Source organism: Nilaparvata lugens, unplaced genomic scaffold (genome assembly GCF_014356525.2).
Source record: "Nilaparvata lugens isolate BPH unplaced genomic scaffold, ASM1435652v1 scaffold5970, whole genome shotgun sequence".
NCBI lineage: Eukaryota > Metazoa > Arthropoda > Insecta > Hemiptera > Delphacidae > Nilaparvata > Nilaparvata lugens.
In genome coordinates, this window is record NW_024091741.1 from 2,836 (window position 1) to 19,208 (window position 16,373).

At 33.5% G+C, this 16,373-nt stretch overlaps 1 protein-coding gene and 1 non-coding gene across 2 annotated transcripts; both read left to right on the top strand.

Moving 5' to 3' along the window:
- Nucleotides 1-1,051: 1,051 nt before the first annotated feature.
- Trnav-uac lies at nt 1,052-1,124 on the top strand. The gene has a single exon. It is a non-coding gene; the product is annotated as a tRNA-Val (tRNA).
- A 4,812-nt stretch (nt 1,125-5,936) lies between these two features.
- On the top strand, nt 5,937-13,965 carry LOC120356152 (the record flags this gene model as incomplete). The annotated part of the gene is given in 3 exon segments (XM_039445014.1): nt 5,937-6,130; nt 8,167-8,323; nt 13,743-13,965. Coding segments are annotated over 3 exon segments (570 nt in total).
- Between the last annotated feature and the right edge of the window lie 2,408 nt (nt 13,966-16,373).

Sequence of the window (16,373 nt, forward strand, 5' to 3'; positions counted from 1 at the left end):
AAGAAAAAATAATATTACTATGTGCAGTCTGAGATAACGTATAGATTGTTTTCATTAACTTTTAAGATTATTTTATTCTTTGGTAGTGTATTATAATGTATTATTCAGTGAGGAATATTGTATTATTCAGTATAGAATGTAACATTCTATAGAATGTTATTGCATTCTATACTCACTGGTATTACAATGGGAAATAGTGATCAAGAGAGAATGAGAAAGAGGGAACTATTGGAAATCAAGAGACAGTGAAAAAGAGAGATGATTAGGCAGAGAAATTGAAGGAGCATAGTAATTCGGTAGTATTGTATTACTATGCAAAGGAGGTGTCGAATTCAAGTAGGGAATGAAAGAGAGGGTAATCAAAAGAGATAGGATATTATATTTACCGTGGCCAGGTCTGATAAGATCTGTAACACAGAATACAATGAGTTTTATTATAGGAGTTTTCTATGATCTGTAACGAAAACCAATTATAACCATGAAAATGGTTGGAACTTGGAATTATAAATATTTGTGAATGAATGTGCCGGTTGCTATCAAGAAGTAAGATAAGAAACAATTTAATAAAGGAAGGATTCTTTCTTATTTTGTGTTGTTTTTTCATGAAATATGACATTGAACTGAGAGATAATTGAAAGAGAAAACGGAGAGTAAAGAAAGAAGATCAGAGATGAAGGAGAGAAGAGAATGATGAATGAAATAAGAGAATTAGAGAGAAAGACAGATTACTTTCAGTGGAAAAAGAGGTAAATTTGAAAGAGATAGTGATAATTGGAGTGTATTATAGTGTGTGAAAGAGTGAGCGAGCGTGAGTGTGTGCGAGAGAGTGAGTGAGTGGAGTCAATGACATCTGGCACCAAAGGAAGCAGTGAGTCGCAATATAAAATAGGCCATGGGCATGAACTCTAATACCGCGGGCAATGTTCCATGTTGAAATTTCTAATTTTATTGTGAACCAACACCATACAAAATTATCTACTGTGGTATCAATTTGCTGATAACTTCAGTGATAAGAGTCAAGTAGAGTGTGTCATGAATTGTATCCAAGAGCGGTTCCGTGGTGTAGTGGTTATCACGTCTGCTTTACACGCAGAAGGTCGCCAGTTCGATCCTGGCCGGAATCAAATTTTTTTGCAGGTAATTTTAAATTTCACAGTCATTAGTTAGGTTGGTATAAGATTTCTGGAGAGAGGCATAGTTGGTGCCATGAGGGTTTTGAGGTTATATGATTGTATTTAGATTTCGGAGTCAATTTAGATCAATATTGTATTTGATTTTTGGAATGCATTTGATTGTTAATTTTTTTTTTTGAATAAAGAATTTAAAGATGTGATTATATTAATCTCAGTGTACAAAGTTTATTTGGGTTTGATGATACGGCTGATAAAAGTTAATTTTGTCATCGTTCACCTTATATTTCTCAAATAACAACTAAAATTCATCTCGAAGTAGGTCATCAAGTCAGATAATGATAATATATAATAAATTATCTCAGTGGACAAAGCTGATTTGTGTTTAATTATAGGGCTGATTTGAAGGATTTTTGATAACATGCATCTCGGAGTAGGTCATCAACAGATAAAGTTATTTCAAGTAGACAAGAGGTATTAGCTGGTCAGGATAGCCAAGAAGGCGTTACACCCGTCAGTCTGCTAGCAAAACCTGGTCGTGGGCTCGAATCCCGTCAAAGGCATGAACGTTTGATCATAGCATAGAATCACCTTTGCACATTACACAAGGACAAGTAAAAAGCTCATGTGGGCATCAACCTCATAAAAAAATCAAAGCCTGAGAATAACGAAATAATATTACGGTATCAATAGTTGAATAATAATTCAAATTCAATGTTATTGGAAAACACAATTTGAAAAAAAATATCTGATGTTAAACTTCCAAGCTTATTGTTTATGAATGAATTGAATACTTAATATCACTTGAAATACTTATAATTTATAAGCTTATAATTCATAAATTAATTGAATACTAGAAATCACTTAGAATACTTCAAAGTTTATAATTTATAAATGAATTGATACTTAAAATCACTTATAAAACATGTATTGTACTTCGTACCATAGATAGAAGAAAGAACATAGTTCATTACTTCATTTAGAATTTTGTTCAATCTACAATACTACAGAACATTGAATATTGCAAGATCCTTATTTGCCAGCAAATTGAACAAGTTTAGATAGGAGTTGTCAAGTACAAGAAAGAATAATTAAATACAAACACTTCAAACCATACATAACACTAATTATGTCCAGGTATGTCCAGGTATGTCCAAGTATATGTCCAGATAAATCCATAGTTAGCCTATATATTGAGCAATCTACTAATATAAATTTGGGGAAGTAGCTCGGCTTAATGCGTCTATTTATTATCTGATCTGATATTACAGTACATAATGTAAATAATCAATAACATGACTGCATCACGGTTCATTTGAAACGCTTTTATCACGATTCTGATGTTTATTGCCTGCCTTCTCTTTTCTTGCTGCGCCTCATAACATTAAACAAGTCTGATAAACATTTTATGATCCGTCACTACTATTAACCTCTGATCTAATCATTTTGACCTCTATAATCTTTCATTACACATACATCTAATGCTCGTTTATATACTAATAAATAGTATTGGTAACTACAATACTCTGAACATGCCTTTCGTGTGAGAAACGCTTCGTGTGAGAAGTATGAATAATTGTAAAAGAGGCTTTTATTCACCCATACCACAGAAAATAAATTTGATTTGTGCATTGGTTAATGTAAAGTTAAATGAATGAATAAAATTGGAAATCAAAATCAAAGTTTATACTAGTTATCCATGTAGCAGTGAATCTTTTTAGTAATGCGAATATAACCTTACTTTGGACATTTTACTTGACTAATTAAGAATATAAGAAGTTTTGGGCTAAGCCTCTTTTTCCATTCCGCTTATCCGCTACTATAATTCATGACTCAATGTATAAATAAATAAATATCATCTCAATAATCTAGTCTAGAAGTTTTGAACTTAGCCTCTTTTTCCATTCCGCTACTTCAATTCGTGACTCAATGTATAAACAAATATAATTATATCATCTCAATAATCTAGTCTCTAGTGTTTCAAAATCATACTCCAGTTGCCCGTCACATTATTTAACCACGGTCAAGTGACATCATATGGCAGAATCAATGCCACGATAAATAATGAATGTGGTGACTACAATCCGATGACGTCACTTAACCGCAGTTGAATTTAATAGACGTACTAGCAACCGGGCCATAATGGTTATTCTTATTGTAATGTTTGTTGGTAAGTCTAGTTCTAATTATTGAACTGACGTTGAAAACGATGTCTATTGCTATTGGAGGATACGTAGATTGTGTTGTTTATAGATGTGCAATCAGTTGAAAAGTTGGGAAAGGAAAGAATTGTTGGTGAGTGTGAAATGTCTATGGTTAACACATTTGTAATTCTAGAACAATATAGTGGAAATAAATAAAATGTTATTGATAGTTTGGTTAAAAATGATACCTACAAATTTAAATTTGGGTAAAACCAATCTAAATGGGGGCATGGGACGGTCAAGGGAGAACAATAAAACTGCGAGACTCTGGCAGGTGTATTTAGCACATTAATTTCCAACCCTTGTGCAATGAAGCGTAGCCCCCATCCTGTTATGTTTAGTAATGTCACTTGGATTTTACTCGGGATTTCAATTTCCTTGGTCTGTACAGGTCCATCGAAGTTATAATTTCCAACTATTAGTCAGTCTATAGGCTACTCTGTAGCTCTTGGTGCAACATGGAGTTCCTGCAAAGTTTATCAAGATGCTAAAAATATCTAAACCGTAAAGTCATTTACGGATATACCAGTTCTTATTAATTTACAATCTAATTGGGAATCAAAGGATATGCCCGTCGTGTGGTATAAACCAAACTCTGCAATCAAATGGTGAGTTTATCGCAAAAAAATGATTTTAGTATATAACGATTTTATAACTCGTATCGGGTCAGGTAAAGTTTTTTATGTTTTTATAAACTATTATGGTAAACCATAAACGTGAAACAAATACTCCATTGATGATGATCTTATGAGTTTATACATTTCTATATAAAACTAATTTCTTAGTGCTACTTGATCCATTCAAACAATACATATAATATGTCGAGTTGTAAGTTGCGGACCAGAGTATTGGATTTTGGAGTAGGTTTTGAAAATATATTTTAGGCTGCTAAACCTATCTGGATGGGAGCATAAGGAGGTCTATTGTTGAATATTGGTTGAGCATTGACAAGGGTTGACGGTTGTTATTGTTTCCCATTCCACCGACGTTGAAGAAGGGGTATTGTTCTCTCTTGACCGTTCCATGCCCCAATCTAGATAGGTTTTACCCAATCAAATACATAATTAGGAAAGGACCAACAGGCCTAGCCAAAAACTGTTCCCTTTCCAAATTGTGATAGTAGTAAGTCAATGTCTAAAAGCTAGGTTATGTTGCGTTACTTTGAATCAAATTCCGAGTCCGAAAATATATTTTTTTTCAATTCAATTTCAATTCAGTTTATTTCCAAAAAACATAATACACGAATAAGAAATACAATATACAACATATTTTGGAATCCCCCTACTAGACTATCCTCTGGTGTAGGGGGGAAGTTCCACTTTATACATAATAAGCTTAATCTGCTTATAAAAGTAAATAATAGAGAATACACTTATTATGGATGTATTATTAACATTCTGATTATAAAATAGATAATATATTGTGCTATAAACCAAAATTTAGAATTTAATTAGATTGAAAACCGAAAAGAATAAAAATATTGGACTTTAAAATCAAATTCACAGTCCAAAAATATACAAACCAAAATTTAGAATTTAATTAGATTGAAAACCGAAAAGAATAAAAATTTCTGTAAACATTGATAGATTTTTATAGATTAATAGAGAAACCAAAAAGTAATAAATACAAACACTTGAAAATTCTGTTTTCAAGCTGTTGACACTCAATAGCGATAGCTAAAAAAGCTAAAAACCAAGTGAAATTTAAGCTGGGTTTACACCAAGTTATTAACAAAATGTTAATAACTTAATCCTTATAGATTCTATTAGATTGAACGGAACTTGACAAACACATATGTTCATCATGTGTATAATATATGTTCAATCTAATAGAATCTATAAGGATTATTGATGCTATATTAGGAGTATTGATGACATTTTACTGTAAAGCTGCGTTTACACCATAGTTAATAACAAAATTTTAAAGTGAATATTAGTGCAGCAACAGCTAACACATGGCAGGTGGCAGCCAGAGAGTGAGAGAGACTATAAGTTCTATTCACTCTGGTGGCAGCTCTTCCATTATTACAGCCAGCTAATTGTATATCTATACTGATATTGTAGCCTATATCTATGTGATGACGAAGGGTGTATGGTTGGAAAGAGGAGGAGACCAGGGCCAGCTGTACACCCCCCCCCCCGCGCCATCATGGTGCCAGCTGCAGCGTGTGCTCGCGTGTGTGCGGGCGTTTCAGCTGCCTCGGCTGCCTCATCGATCGGCGCTCAACAGTCGGCAGTCGAGCCGAGTCGCTTGCAGTCGCCACAGTTCTGCAGCTTCGTGTTTGCCCTCACACCGGGACGAGCGCGGTCTCTCCGTTTGCAGTCGGCGTAGCTCTGCTGCTTCTTGTCTCACGCGGTTACAGCGCGTCCTCTCCGCTTGCAGTTGGCACAGCTCTGATGCTTCGTGTTTGCCTTTGCCCTCACACCGGCAACACCGCGTCCTGTCCCCTTGCAGCCAGCACTGCGCCCAGTCTCACGCGGCAACAGTGCATCCTCTCCGCTTGCAGTCCATCCTCACCGCTCTGTTCCCAGACTCACCTGTACCTCCGTATCCTCTGAGTCGCTTGCAGTCGGCACTCCCCCGGCACCGCCGTGTCCTCTCCGCCCATGCTGTGGATGAACTCCACGCTGTGGGGCACGAGCACCATGAGCTTCACACGTGACGAGGAGCTGCAATTGGTCGGCATTGTACAGAGCTACCCCTGTCTCTACGACCAGACGCATCGCAACTACAAGGACGTATTTCTGCGCGACAGTCTTTGGCGCGAGATCGCTTTGAAGTTCGACGGCAAAACAGGTTTGTAGTTGCACTCTGCTATCATAATTCTCACTGTAGTGAGGTCCACGTTATAATGGCAGTATTTGATTAACATTGGTGTTGCTGTCCTTGTCTATCATTCCATGAAGCAGATAGCTCTATCCTTTTCCAGATCTGCAACCTTGCTAGATCATTTTTTAAGAATGTTGATACATAATTAATTAACAAAATATTCAATCTCAATTGCAAAAATATCAATTTTTGAAATGTTATTCAATGATATGTCGAATGATAGACCTATGGATCCTTGTTTATCCTTGTCTTGAAAACGTTGCGGACCTATCTGGTTTGTAGAATGATGGACAAGGACAGCAACACCAATGTTAATCAAATACAGTACTGCCATTATAACGTGGACCCACACACCTCACTGCAGTGAGGTTGACTTTGAACTGGGAAGCATTAGAGGAATCCTGACAGATTAAAGTGAATCTTTCTAAAGATAATAATCATCACGACTTGTTTGCAGTTGCACTATTCAAGGCTACAACTTCGCCTCACTAAATAAATAACATCATCAATCATAAGTGACAAAACGCTCGTAAACTTTTTATTAGATCAATAATGGATTTCAAATAACTTTTCAATAGATAATATCATTAGTTTCTAATTACGCTTGGCAACTTTTTCAAGAGATAGATAATACATTCTGTATTACTTTTTTGGGAGATTAATAATCAAATATCATTAATCATTAATCACCATGTCGCTTGTTAACTTCTTATCAGAGAAAACTTATAAGATTGTTCTATTCTATGCTTCTTATCAGATAATAATAACAGCGCCTTCAAGATATTCTCGATGACTAGTTATGTTGTAGCTTGTAGCCTAATTAAGCTATTTATTTGATGCACACTTTTATAAAAAAACAAAACATTTTAAACAGCAAAAATGAATAGCTATGAAACTGTACAATAAAAGAACTGTGAATATCAATATATCTTGTACTTGTGAATAATATTTATCTTATACTTGTAATACTTATACTTATAATAATATATCTTGTACTTGATTTATCTTATACAGAAGGTTTATAGACTGTACAAATAATTGACCAATTGTTCCCTGATCTTTTGCCAAATATTTGCTAGATGTCACATTACGAGGTGGCCCGAGGCAGGAGAAATTCATTCCAGTACTTGATAACAAACCGGTTCAGCAAATATTTGAAGTTCAATGTACTTCCATAAATAGTAAATCTACGTTCTCATAACATAGACGTTTGGATGTTCAACATTGTTGTGTTCTGTTTCTGATAAATTTTTCCGTAACCCAGTTTCATCTAGATTTCTAGATCGAAAATTTTGCTATTCCAATCTGAATAATTCTTGAGTAGAAATTTTCGTTTTCGGTCTTATGGGAGTTTTTGAAAATACACAATTTTTTTTTAAGTTTGTCACAATGTCACGATACAGTAGAACTCCAACTATCTGAATTGTGACTATCCGAATTCACTGATTATCCGAATCACTTTGAGAAAAAAATTTGTCCAAAAAAAGTGCACTATAATTCTTCCCCCTGCGCTGCCAGTGTTTGCGCGTTCGCTCACTATTGTCCTTCCCTTTTACATAAGTACATTTTATTTATATTTAAAACATGTAAAAATATCATGTTCCTTTCATTTAATCCAAAAAAAATTGTTAAATATCAAAACGTAGCTTTTTTTCTCTCCATTGGCAATTTAAAAAACTCCGATTATTCGAATATTTGATTATACGAATGGGTCCCGGTCCCCATTAACTCGGATAATTGGAGTTCTACAGTATGTTCAAATTTACAATCATATATCCCCATAGATATGAATAAAAATTTTGTATTGTTATTTACTACTAAGCAGTAATTCACAAGCATCAGGTACCGTATTGTAAATTACAGTTGTATCCTAACTTCCCAAGTGACTTTCAAAAAACCCACGTTTTCCACCTTTGTACTGCTTTATCTCACTACTAGGGCTCCTATACTAAGTTTGGCCTTCAGCTATTTTTCGAGGTCTCAATTTAAAAATTGTTTCACAGACGAGGACTGCAAAAAACGTTGGCGAACAATCAGAGACACGTACAGGAGAAGACATAAGAAGACAAGCCAACAGAATCAGGAGAATGGCGCAAAAAAGCGATTGTGGCACTTGGCTTCCTACCTCGGGTTTTTGGAAAATTGCAACGACGAAGTCAAGTAAGAATGAAAAATGAATCTTTTATAACTATTATAATAGTAGTAGTTGTGGAAAGTAGTATGCAGTAGTTTTTCTACACTAGGACTTGCAGACAAATGAGAAACATATTTTTTCCTATAGTTACCTTGAAAAGTGACCATTCCTGCACTGATTACAGAACGCAAAGAATCACTTTTCCGCTCTAGTGCGCAAAGTATTACTTAGCGTTTTATCTTGCAGCCACCCCAATCAACTGTTGATATTGTTGGCGTGTATTTCGAATGCGAATTTGTTATATACTTTTTTTCTTATTTTCAATAAATGAAAATGAGAACTCATTAAATTATACATCTTGAATATTATTATTATTCATTATTTCAAATAATAGTCTATTATTTTCATTCATAATTGATTGGTTGAAAAATTATTTGGAAATTAAGATTTACTCAAAATTATTCAAATTTACAAATTAATTGGATTAATTAAATTTTTAATTTGAATAAATTATCGATTATTAATTTTTAATTGGATTATGAAGCTTAGAATAAATTAATGTTGTTATTAATAACAAAATTATACAGACAAACATTTGATGGATTTCGGGAATTTCACCCATAATTACCCACTTTTCATATTCAATGGTAACTATAGGAAAAATTTAATGTGAAATACATGCGCAAATTTCCTCTGCTGCACTCAAGAAACCATTCTGCCCTCGCCTACGGCTCGTGCGTTAACGTTTCTTTCGGTGCTGCAAACTGTCACTTTGCGCACTAGTTGCACAAATAACTATTCTCGCACACCCTTGAGTGAGAAATGTGACTTTTCAATTCAGAATAATTATAGTATATGAGTACGAAATATTTTTCATCATCAATTACTCATACATCGATCTCAACTATCTCAATTCTCTCTCAAAAACTAAAGATGAATCACAATATCATCCACACAGTATCAATAAATATTAGACAAAATTGGACAGTATTGGACTACACAGTATTAAAATGAAATGAAAAAAAAATCTTTATCAGCCCGAGTTAGGACTTTCAAGTCCTTTCTACCACTAAACCTTGAGAGTATTAGACAATAATTATCATTCAGCCTTTAATATGAGTTGGAGTTAGTAACTGTTTTGTAATCTGAATAAATTCTGCAAGTATGTTATTTAGTAGGAGATAGTGTAAGAATACCCCAGCAATGAACCATAGTGATTTATTTGAATCAGTTCATCACTGAATATTGTGACGATTTTTGTTTGTCAAGAAACCCCAAATGAATAATAAAATGGCTAAATTGAAATTATTCTAACTATAAACTGTAGCCTTGATATTATATCAAGGTATAATGAATTAATGAGTCCCAGGAACATGAATTCTCACACATGCCGTCGCAACGTGGGGCAATGTTTAAACATATAACCCCAAAAAATAAATCTCACAATGTATTTGGGTTTTGTTATGTGAAGTCGAAAGAAATTATTATTTATTTATTTATTTATACGTGGATACAATAACAAATTATATAAATATGATTGGAGGAACAACAGGCTTGGCCCAAAACTATTCCATTCCCAAATTTTGATTACATGTCCAAAAATTAACTTACATGCATTCGAAGAGAATCACATTGTTTATTGAAACGAAGAAAATCATACGTTACAAGAAAAGTAAGAAACAGAACTTGACTTGGAATAGAATGAATCTTTAGAATCATTATTCAGTTTTGTTAGGTCAAGTCGAAAGAGATGAACTTACACGTATTTGGAGAGAATCATATTATTTTTTATTGAAATGAAGAAAATCATAAGTTACTATAAAGTATGAAACATAACTTGATTTGCCCATAGAATGAATCTTTAGCCCAGCTGGCTTCCCTGGTTTCAAATACAACCCTGCGTATGAGATAAAAATATTGTTGAAAGCAGAAGTATAATAATTCATAAAAACAATATGACCTTTCAATTGTTGACCTTCCAATGACATCATTATATATTATCTCTTGGTAGTTGAACCGGAGCCGATACTGTAGAAACTGCATTAAGTAATTGATTGATGTAAATGTCATGGAGTATTAGAACTGGAATTATGTTTCATTGTGGGATTGTCATCTCATTATTATTTCTAATTTGAAAAAACTTCTTCTAGTTTGAAACCTGATATCGTAAATTACCAGACAAGAATCAGTTTCAAGTTCAGGTTTGATGATCAGAAATAATATAGTCCTCATAATAAGTACTGTGTATGAAACAGAGAAACAGATAGAGAGAGCAAAACAAAGAGCAGGTTTGCCTGTTGAATAATTCATCTATCAATTCCTACATTCTCCTTCAGGCTATAAATATTTTAAAACAAAACATTAGCATCAGCTATAGGTTACACGTAGCAGCAGCTTTATCTCTCGTATCTAATTGATTATTCTACCAATTATCATGTTCCACATTTCTGATGTTGCACTTCCATTTTTAATATGTTGTTGTTGTTACACACATATTATACAATGTAGAAATTCATTTCATGCTTTAGTTCGATAAGTATTAACATACTAAATAATATTCATTTTCAGTCTGTTATCGAATAGAAATCTATTAAATGTTTGGATGTTAATTAGACAGAAATTCATTCTAATCCTTGAAAATATCCACGAATACGAAATGGTTTATTGATTCTATAGTACAAAGGATAACCAAATAAATGGAGTAATTAACACATTATTATTATTATGTGAAGTCGAAAGAAATAAAATTACATGCATTCAAAGAGAATCACATTATTTATTGAAACGAAGAAAATCATATGTTACAAGAAAAGTGAGAAACATAACTTGACTTGGAATAAAATGAATATTTATAATAATTATTCAGTTATTTAATTTATTTAATTTTTAATTTTTAATTTATTTAATTTATTTAATTATTATTATTATTATTATCATTTCATTCATCACATGACAAGTGAGTGTTTATTGCAGTCAAAGTCGGCCTTTGGCAAGACTTTGGTGCATTACTAAACAGAAATGTTCAAAAATGATCTCACAATGGATGCTGTGCTGAGAACAACTGCTTTTTCCATGGCATATTTTGCACTTTTCGATATTCCCATCTGACAAAGATTTGCTGACACTTTCCTAGTTACAACTCCAACCGTGGAGATAATGACAGGAACAATTGTGACCTTTTCTTGCATCCAGACATCTTTGATCTCAGCAACCAAGGGAAGGTACTTGGAGACCTTTTCATTATAATACTGGTCCAAGTTGTGGCAGCATGGTATGCCAACATCTATTAGTGTTGTTTCCTTGGCTACCTTATCCATGAGGATGATATCTGGCCTATTATGAGCAACTGTTGCACCGACCGATCCCAATATAACTTATGTGTCTCATTCTCCAAGACTGGGGATGGCTTGTACAAGTAGTAGGGCAGCTTCTTATTGATGATTTGGTACTTCAGAGCAAGGTCCTGATGCAAGATCCCAGCTACTGCATTGTGGCGCTTTAAATAGTCAGTAGCTGCCAGTGATTGACATGCAGACATGATGTGCTGAATAGTCTCAGATGCCAAGCCACAACGTCTGCATGAATCATCATTTATAGGCAGCTTCATTATAAGCCTTTGATAATTTTTTGTTGCGATTACTTGATCCTGAATTGCCACCAAGAATCCTTCCGTTTCAATAAACAGGTCCCTGTGCCAAAGCCATGCATTGGAAGCCTCCTCATCAACTCCAGGCTGAGATAAGGCAAATGCATGTCTTCCATGAAGCTGCTTCGACTTCCATTGCTCCAGGATCTCACTCTCATGCTGTCTGTTGGTTTTAAAGTCCGCAGTAGGCAGCTCAGAAAGATTAAGTGGAGTGTACCCTTTATCAGCTTTTCTCACCACTTCATACAAGCCACCCTCCTTCTCCATGAAGTATGTCTTCATGCTTCCGATTTGTCTCTCACAAGCCCATTTTATATCAATGAGCCCGCACTGTACAATGGGAAATGGAAAAGAAAAAACTATGGATGAATAAATAAATAAGAATGATTTTAATATTGTAAACAAAAAAGTGCTTTAGAAGCAGTTGAAAATGATTAAGAGAGTGTATATTACAGTTTGTAGTATAATAAATGTTTTTTTTGGAGGTTAGGTTTTGTTTTTGCATTCTATGACTGTGGGTATGTTGTAATATTGTTGATGTGCATGTTGGCTCAGCTAGTCAGCTGTTCACAGACACCTAAATGCAAGAGACAATAATGTCTGCAAGGTTAATCACCGATTTAGTAGAATATAGAGTGACTAATGTTGTGATTCAAGTGGTAGAAATTAGAACTTTAATATCAAATCCCAGATAGAAACTATAATAGACTTTCAATTTAGTTTATTAAACAATTTACAAAAAATTTCATTTGTAGTATTATTATAGAATGTATAACTATTATGATGTAGTATGAAATTTGAATACTCCTCAATTAGCTCTAAGCTAGAGGAGCAACAAAACACTGTATGTATATGATACTATGTAACTTTAAATGAAATAAATTGAAATTAAATTAATTGAAATACTATTAGGCCTATTATTATTAGTTATCGACTGTTTGATTCCATAAAATTATAGAAAAAATTTAGCACATCTATGCTATCTTTTCTTAATGGTCTAACAGTTATAAAAAGCATGAAGTTATCTTCATCCACATTATGTGCTATAAAGCTCTTTGACTTATAGTCATATTTTTCATATTCTGATTCAACGGTTATTGTTATTTTTTTTTTTCACTTTTTGTGTAGTTGAGAAGTTGATATTGTGGTAATTATTCATAATGAATGAAAAATACTAAGAAATTGTCAAAAACCACAGATTTATTGATACTTAGAAAGACCGGTTTCGGTTATTACATCATTGTCAATCTCTGATAAACCAGTTTATCGGAGATTGCCACTGGTGTAATAACCGAAACCGAAACCGAAAACCAGTTTATCAGAGATTGATAATGGTGTAATAACCGAAACCGAAACCGGTCTTTCTAAGTATCAATAAATGTGTGGTTTTTGACAATTTCTTAATCTTTTTCATTCAATGTTTATTGTTATCATCATTCATTTGAAGTTTAGTAGGCCTAGATATTGGTATGGAAGATATTGGACAGTGCTTCTTGAACGTTACAAAATGCCGCATCGCGCCTCTTCATGTGTGCATCCAGCTTAAGTTTGTCATGAGATGCATTAACTATTTGGCGGTACGAAGTTCGTCGGGCCAGCTAGTGAAATAATAATTATAATTATAATTATAGTATTTTATACAATAAATGAAGAAAAAATTCGTATTATAAAGATATTAAAATAATCTACAAAAAAGTATTCTTTCCTCCAAGCCCTTCAATTAAACTCAGCAACGGCCCTTATGGTTGAGTCAGTTTCAAATAATTTTTATCCCTTATTCTTCGTTGGTTGATTTGTAGATCTACAGCAGTGGCATCATACGAAGAGAGAGGGGAGGGATGTGAAGATGGTCTGCAGGGTGAAAGTGAAGAGATAACAGTTGAGTACACCAACTCCCCCACACCTCCTTCCATAGATAACGAGAATGATGGGGATTACCCACCCTCGCCCTCCACCGCCTCACAATCAGCTGTCGAGGATCGAACTCCACGCGGAAGTAAGCGGAAGAGGTCTCACAGGTGAGGAGCTATTCAAGTATTACAATTATTTAAATTAATTATCATATTAATCATTTGAATTGAATAAAACATTCATTACGGTAAGTAGAATCACTTACCGAAAGGATCAAAAGGCTCAAGCCCAAAAACTTACCCTTTTCCAATTTTACAACACATTTATGCCCATTTGGATAGTAATTAATTACATTACAAATATTCATTCAGTCTCCCATAATCGTGACATGCTTTAATGAATGTTAGTTATCTCATCTTGAACCCTCATTGATTTTGAAAATAGCCTAAGCCCAGTTTGGTAGTTATCAATGAAACTCTCTGTTTGTCACCAATGTCAAAACTGTTTGTTTTCATTCTTCCAAAACCAGTAATTACAAATCGAAAACCCATTTCATTTTATAAGCGATTTCGACAAGAAAGAGAGGCATATCAAGGAAAATATTTCGGGAGTGGAGATCATAAAATTGGCGTGAAATTATTAAAATTACCTTCGCTTTGTGAGGGACACCAGGGAATGCTTCCCACTAAAAAAATCATTTATTTGCCATACAATAAATACATATTCAAAACTTTTTGTGTAGTTGAGAAGTTGATATTGTGGTAATTATTCATATTGAATGAAAGAGACTAAGAAATTGTCAAAAACCACAGATTTATTGATACTTAGAAAGACCGGTTTCGGTTATTACAACATTGTCAATCTCTGATAAACTGTTTTTGACAATTTCTTAGTCTTTTTCATTCAACATATTTAAAACATAATAAAAGAAAATACATAATTTACTAAAAAGAGGGGTCAATACATACAAACTAAAGGGGGGGTCAATTTCAATAAATAAATTGAGTGAAACTTTTCAATAAATACCTTCAATTTGGTGCAATTTCTATTTGAAATTCTTACAGTATAATTGGGTTTTAATGATTTTTTGTGTTCAGTAAACTACTTATTATTTCAGTTTTCCCTTGGAGATATTGTAGGCCTTTGGTATTTAAGATTAAATAATACTGTAGAATGTTTACTTTTTGGTGAGGGCTTCTTTTATCTATCAGGAAATAACAAATTTAAGTACCCTTTTTAAAATATTTCATTCACAACATGTTTCGACATATTGATGCAATTTTCAAGTGAGTGATTTCATTCACAAGATTTCCTGATACTGGTATCAAATCAAATCAAAGTTTATTCATCAAACACAATTACAATACAAATTTGAATACTATAACATTTGATACAATTAAAACAATGAAGTTTTATGCTTTGAATAATCTCTTAATAGGCAAAGATAAAAAATGAAAAACATACATCAAACTATGAATGATATGAAATATAATTTTCTACATTTAAGGCTGTGCAAAGGCCAAAAATCTGGTGTGGAGCACTCAACAACTTTCCTTGCGTTATGAAAATTTATCATCTGACGCTAGTGTACACGCGCATCTCAAGTCTGCCATTCGAAGATCTGCCAGCTGGTGAGAGGACAATAACGCTGGAGACACACAAAGTCTGCTATCTCTTCATAGTGAATGATTTAATAGAATCAACAGTTGCCAACCGTTTGCATTATTGAATAAAAAACATTTTCTCGAATTTCGAGCTATTTCCAATTTTAGGTGAAAATTTCACTGAAATTGATTGTTGAGATTTTATGCTCAATCTTTTCCACTTGAAATTTTTGTTTGAATTGTATCTGAGCCTATAACTGGGAATCTGAAATCACACTTTGCATTGATGGGGCGGAGCTCCTGAAAATTTTACAGATATGGGACTTGTGGCAGTAGATAGAGCTTCAATGACTATTTTAGGTATAAATTTGATCAAAATCGTTGGAGCCGTTTTTGAGAAAATCGCGAAAAACCCCTGTTTTGACAACATTTTCGCCATTTTAGCCGCCATCTTGATTGGATTTGTTCGATTATACCTTAATTTTTTCGAAAGCAATACTTTCCTTACCTTTGGTAATAGGGCAAGGAAAGTAAAAAATAAACTTTTACTCGTGATTTTTTCAAAGGTTTTTGATTTGTGTATCATCAAGCTATCAAAATGAAAAAGTCTTCAGGAAAACATTTTTTTTGATCAGTACTTTTTGAGATATGAGCGCCGAAAGTTTAAATTTTAGGACAGAACATTTGAAATTCGCTAAGAGATAAATCCATGAGACTTAGAGGATAGATTCTTCATGGTATTGTTGATCTAGTGAAACAAAAAAATTCTGAAAATATCAATTTTTAAGATAGTATTCAATTTACTAAAAATTGAAAACTTTTCAAAAAATTGATATTTTCAGAAAATTTCTGTTTACTAGATCAACAATACCATGAAGAATCCATCATCTAAATCTCATGGATTTATATCGTACCGAATTTGAAATGTTCTGTCCCAAAAATTCAAACCTCAGTCGCTCTATAACATTGTAGTTC